This window comes from Helianthus annuus, chromosome 2 (assembly GCF_002127325.2).
Source record: "Helianthus annuus cultivar XRQ/B chromosome 2, HanXRQr2.0-SUNRISE, whole genome shotgun sequence".
NCBI classification, from domain to species: Eukaryota; Viridiplantae; Streptophyta; class Magnoliopsida; order Asterales; family Asteraceae; genus Helianthus; species Helianthus annuus.
The window spans coordinates 141,501,576-141,508,279 of NC_035434.2; the positions used below are offsets into that span (position 1 = coordinate 141,501,576).

The 6,704-nt window shown below is 33.5% G+C and overlaps 1 protein-coding gene across 1 annotated transcript; it reads right to left on the reverse strand.

Annotated features, from left to right (window-relative positions):
• Positions 1 to 261: 261 nt before the first annotated feature.
• On the reverse strand, positions 262 to 2,639 carry LOC110907968 (probable WRKY transcription factor 48). Its single transcript, XM_022152882.2, has 3 exons — positions 2,091 to 2,639; positions 1,052 to 1,195; positions 262 to 826 (listed from the first exon to the last, which is right to left on the reverse strand). Exons 1-3 carry the CDS (start codon positions 2,510 to 2,512, stop codon positions 379 to 381), a joined length of 1,014 nt encoding a protein of 337 aa, XP_022008574.1. The 5' UTR covers positions 2,513 to 2,639; the 3' UTR covers positions 262 to 378.
• Between the last annotated feature and the right edge of the window lie 4,065 nt (positions 2,640 to 6,704).

Here is a 6,704-nt window from a genome sequence, read left to right on the forward strand (position 1 = left end):
CAAAAACCTTATTGGACAAGTATACGGAATAAGAACTTTTAAGTGAAATATATTTAGATGTACAATATCATATATACCCTAAATCCCAATAGCAAGATATGGGAATATCTGGCAGGTACAATGAACAAACGAAAGAACCAACATCAATAAAACCCCTTCATAATTAGCTAGCCAAAAAGCCAAAAAAAAAAAAAAAAAGAACCCTAGTCATTGTACACACTGATTCGATGATCGAAAATCGCTAAGCAACAATCAACCATGTGTTTCTAATTACCTAAAAATAGGCAATTAACACGTGAAAAAATTATCATCGAACATTGTTAGTACATAAGATAATAAAGATTGCTCAAAAGTACTTAATTTATATGGTACACCACCTTAATTCTGTTCTTCTTTGGGCTTATCATTCTGAAACTGGAATTGGATGACATCCTCAAGCAGTCCATGATCTCTAAGCAATGTAGAAGAAGATGAAGGGCAAAATCGTCTTTCATGAAGTGGATGGGAGTATGATGATGGATGGGCACTAGCATTAGTGGTGTTAAAGCCTAGAGAAGATGATTGTATTGTTTGGTTTTGGAAATAGGGTAGTAGTTGTGGTTGTGGTTGTCGGTGTTGGTAGTGAGGTTGTGTAAAACGAAAAGAAGAAACACCACCACCATGATTGGTGGTTTCTGACAAGATCTCGATGTTTCCTCGAGGTGTCATCGGATACGGGTGAGTGTGGGTACCTTCATAAGTTGTGATCACGATGGATGGATCATCGGATGATCTTTCGACTCGCTTCTTCACTCCACAAGCCACACTTGTGCACCTATGGTAACTCCTATATATTTTGTACAACAATAAAATTGCTTCAATCTTTACAAAATATAATTGACTGAGAGTATGTATGCGTGTTCTTAATGATACCATATGAACAAGACTCTATAGGAACTATCTTTAATTACATCATATGAATGCATCAAAACTCCAAAGGATATAGTCATATGTTAGGGCAACAAAAAAAAGGTTTAGAGAGAGAAACAGATGGAATCTAGAGAGAGTATACCTAGGGAAAGGGCTGTTTTTCACAGCTTTCTGACCGTACTTTCTCCATCTATAACCATCATCCAAGTGATCAATATTAGTCTTTGTCATGAATGCAAATCTTGGTTCCCTTTGCCTTTTTGGGTTCTTCTTTTTGGGTTTTAAGCTATGAAATACAATGAAACAGCCACGTTTTAGCTCAAGAATAAAGCACATATATAAAATATATAGTTATTCAGAAAAAAAAAATCATTTTGTAATAAATAAAACAATTTAGATAAAAATAAAAAATAAAGATCTGTCAAATCTAGAAAACTGATGCACCACATAAGACCCGTTCGTCAAATCTAGTTTTGGGTGTGTATATGTGTGTGAAAAGGACCTAATTCTTGGTCAAAACAAAGATCTTGAACAAAACGTGTATGTGTGAAACTAGAAATAAAGGTGTTTCTTTTCTTTTCTTTCTTTTTCTGGGTCAGAACCACTGAATTAATATCTGAAAATTACACAAAAGTTACATTAACTATTGGAATATAATTTTCTTGATTTCATTAATTGGCAATGAAGAAGGAATGAAGAACTCATAAAAACTCATGTATGTGTGTAAAAAAAAGACAATAAAAAGAAAAATGAAAGGTTAATCATCAACACACACACACAAAACATCACAAGTGAGTGCTAATTTTGTAAACAGATGCTTCTTGATATTAATCTGGCAATGATGGATTTGATGAAGAACACATACAAACTCTTGTGTGTGTGTGTAAAAAAACACACAAGAAACACCAAATACACACACCAAAAAAAAAAACACCATAAGTGTGTGCTAGTTTTGATGAAAGATCTTTTCTTGATATTCATTTAGCAAGATGGATCTGATGAACAACACACAAAATACATAAAACACATGTGTGTGTGAAAAAACACACACAAGAAACACCAAATAGTGTGTGAAAAACACACACAAGAAACACCAAATAGTGTGTGAAAAACACACAGTAAGCAGACACAAAAACACCCAACAGTGTGAGTTCTGTAGTGAAGGAAATTAGGGTTCTTACTGTTTGTTAGTAGTACTTTTTTCTTGATCATCATCACCATCATGAAGATCATCTTCTTCTTGAACAGATCTGCTTTTATTCTCCTGATCAACAATATTGGCTGCATCGTTTGAAGACCATGAAATGGAAGAAGAGTTTTGCGTGGGTGTATTCACCATCTCAGCCGTCTCCGGCACGGTGGAAACAGGTGGTAGAAGATGACGTTTTTGTTCGGGTACCAAGTCCGGTTGTTGAAACAAATCGAAGAGAGACGAGCCACCGTCGTCCTGATAATTTAACATGTCTAAGCACCCTTGAGGCATATCGAAAAAACCACCACCAACACCACTATAGACTGCCGGAATCTGATCAGAAAATGTTGTGCTTGTCATTATGTTTGAATTGTCTGAGTTACTCTTTGAATGATCCGGTTTCTTTTCCATCGACTGATCAAAGGCATAGATTCTTCATTTGGATAGTTGTAATATAGAGAGAGATGAAGAGAGAGAGAGAGAGAGAGAGAGAGGTTTTGAGTATAGTGTGAAGAGGCCCTTTTGGATAGTTGTAATATAAAAAGTGGAAAGAGAGAATACAAAAAGAGGAGAGATGTTGGGGGTGGGGGTGGGGTAAGGAGAGGGGTGTGTGTTACAGTTTGGGAATTTAGGGTGGGGTCAATTACACCTTGCTTCCCTAACTAACAATAAATTGCATTTGATCCCTTTTGTTACTCGAGTCTTCAATTCATTCACTCAACATCTAAAATCATTAAATTGATTCATCCCAATCAAAACAAATTAGTGCTTTATGATTTTTGTTATATGATGGGTATGAGGAATTTTTTTTTTCAAACAATTATTATTCATGATCTTTTCAAATTATATATTATATTTTTTTAACATTATAAAAATAACTAGTTAAAATTCATGATCTTTTAAAGTTATATATTAGATTTTTCTTTAAGGGGGACGGTACGATTGTGGGGAGTAGGATCGGGGAGGATAGTTGTCGATCGGTGAATCATTTCCGGTGGTGGATTGGTGAGTGGGGAGTAGGAGAGAAGGGGTGGAATTGGTGAGTATCCACCGAAGGTAAAGAAGAAGGGATGGGGATGGAGGAGAGAGAGAGGAGAGAGAGAGGAGAGAGAGAGAACCAATCAAATTTTTTAGGCTCTAACTATCTACACACCCTGTTTGCCTATCTGCACACTTAGGGTTTACCTACGCTGCGTATAGATCTATACGCAGCGCATAGGTGTTAACCCTATACGCTGCGTATAGACCTATACTTAGCATGGATTTCAGAGCCTTATCAGCAATCATTGCACAGAAAACAAGGGTTTATATACGCTGCGTCCCTCCTATACGCAGCGTATATAAAGCTCAATTTTTGTATTTTTTTATGTATTCCTTTGTTTATTTATAAAAAAAGAAAATTATTTATAAAAAAACAGTATTATTGGTAAATAATACAAATATAAATTATAAAAATTAAAAATAATACAACTATTATGAATTATAAAAATTAAAAAAGAAAATTATTTATAAAAAACAATATTATTGGTAAATAATACAAATATAAATTATAAAAATTAAAAATAATACAACTACTATTAATTATAAAAATTAAAAAAGAAAATTATTTATAAAAAACAATATTATTGGTAAATAATACAAATATAAATTATAAAAATTAAAAATAATACAACTATTATGAATTATAAAAACTAATAATGAAAATTATTTATAAAAAAACAATATTATTGGTAAATAATACAAATATATTATACGATACGATGCAACACGATACGCTACTACACTATATGATATGATGCAACACGATACGCTACTATACGATACGATATAACACCCGTATAGCTCTATAGGTGTATATATGTCCCGTATAGGCCTATAGGTGTGGTTGAGGTCCCGTGTAGGCCTATAGGCATATACATCACCTATACGAGACTTATACTATACACTATATGATACGATGCAACACGATACGCTACTATACGATACGATATAACACCCGTATAGGTCTATAGGTGTATATATGTCCCGTATAGGCCTATAGGTGTGGTTTAGGTCCCGTCTAGGCCTATAGGCGTATACAAGACCTACATGGGACCTATACAAGACCTACATGGAACCTATACGCTACTACACTATACAATACGATGCAACATGATACGCTACTAGACGATACGATATCACACTTATAGGCTTATACGAGGTCAATATGTGACCTATACTACACCTATACGATATGGTATCACACTTATAGGCTTATACGAGGTCAATACGAGACCTATACCACACCTATATGATACGATATCATACTTATAGGCTTATACGAGGTCAATACGTGACCTATACCACACCTATACGATAAAATATCACACTTATAGGCTTATACGAGGTCAATACGAGACCTAAACTACACCTATACGATACGATATCACACTTATAGGCTTATACGAGGTCAATACGGGACCTAAACCACGCCTATAGGCCTATACGGGTGCTATATCGTATCGTATCGTATAGTGTATAGTGTAAGTCTCGTATAGGTTCTCTGTAGGTCTTGTAATTCATAATATTTGTATTATTTTTTATTTTTATAATTCATAATATTTGTATTATTTTTAATTTTTATAATTCATAATATTTGTATTATTTTTAATATTTATAATTTATATTTGTATTACCAATAATATTGTTTTTATAAATAATTTTCTTTTTTTATAAATAAACAAAGAAATACACAAAAACAATACAAAAATGGAGCTTTATATACGCTGCGTATAGATCCCTACGCAGCGTATGAGACAAAAATGACACAACTACCCTTGTATTTGGCTTCGTATAGCCTCAACACAAGGGTATAAAGGACATTTTTAGACCTTTATATACGCTGCGTATAGGTCTCTACGCATTGTGAAAAACTGATGCTTCAAACCTACCAAAATGACCCCAAATTTTCAGATGGTTTATATACGCTGCTTAGAGACCTATACGCAGCGTATATAAGCCTTGTTTTCTGTGCAATGATTGGTTATTAGGCACTGAGATCCATGGTTTATATACACAGCGTATAGGTCAATACGCAGCGTAGAGGGTTAACCCTATGCGCTGCGTATTGACCTATACGCTGCGTATATAAACCCTAGTTTTGCTAGGGTTTGGTGTGCCAATAGGCACACCCATTTTTTATTTTTTTAACTGAGTGAGTGTTTGAATCATTCCTAGTGTTTAAGTAGAAAATTGAGAGTGAAGGGGGTGCAAACACCCTAAAGTGTTTGAATCATACCCTCCACCCTAACTTTAAAAAAATAACTAGTTAAAACTTTGTTGATTTATGCATGAAGTTAAGAGATACCATGGAATTTACAAGAGAATTAACTTTCAGATAATTTATTTACTATTTATTAGGTAATTGTTTCATACTAAAGAATTTGTAGCCTAAAGATGGACGGTGTGCCCACTTGATGGGTTCATGGGTTCATCCGGGTATCACTGAAACATCGCCGCAAGTCTGTCGAGATGGGCAAGCAGGTTCGATTATAGGTTCAAAGGGGTTGAAAGAAAGCTCATAGATTCTCGTAAGTCTGTCGAGATCGCCGCAAGTCTGTCGAGATTTGGCATTATAATATAAGTGTCCTTTCAAAAATATATTGATAATTAATGTGCAATAATAATAAAACTCATAGATTCCAATTTTCAACTAAAAAGAATGTGATGGAGGCATGTGGTAAATAAATCACTTTCAAATATAAACACGTGAGCCAATCAAAATGCTGTGACAATCGGTAATTTACGGCTCTTAATTTCTCGCAAAACAAGCATTAGAACGATAATAAATAGTGTTTAAGGAGAACGTTACCTCTGTTCATGTTCTTTTATACACTGTTCGCCGAACGTTTGGTTCGTATGCAGCCCTAATTATTATATAACTATAATACATTTAATTTTTTAAGTATGTTTTGGAATTAATAATTAAATCTTATTTGATAGTTGTAAATAAAAAGAATAATGAAACATATTTATACATTATAAATTATCAATATGTTGATGCATTGAGTAGTTGTACTCTGTACTTATGGAGATTTTCAAAAAAAATTGATATAATTACACTTTTAACCTAAAACTATTTTGATTTTTTACTTTTAACCCCAAAGCTTTTTATCTTTGTCAATATAACTTAAGAACTTTTTTACTTTCAACTTTAGTACACTATACTTTTCATATTTCGCAAAAATTTGTTTTACGTTTTGTTCTAAATTTTGCGAGTTAACACGACGCAGCGTTCTTGTGTGGTTCAACATTTTTACATTTTGTTTTACGCTTCGTTCTAATTTCTCCGCATTAACACTTCGCAACTTCAGTGTTGGTGGTCCTTAGCGGTGTTGTGGCCTTGGTGCTATTTGTCACGATTTTACACCCCCACCGCAACGCGGGGGCTTAATACTAGTTTATAACAAATTTAAGATTTAAAATCTAATTACATGACATATAGTTTACCAAAAATGTGATTAATAAAAACTGGATATAATTTATGTGCCACCATATTAATAATAAAAATATTTTTTTATTAATTAACTAGTTAATAATAATACAAGTAAATAGATTCCAATTT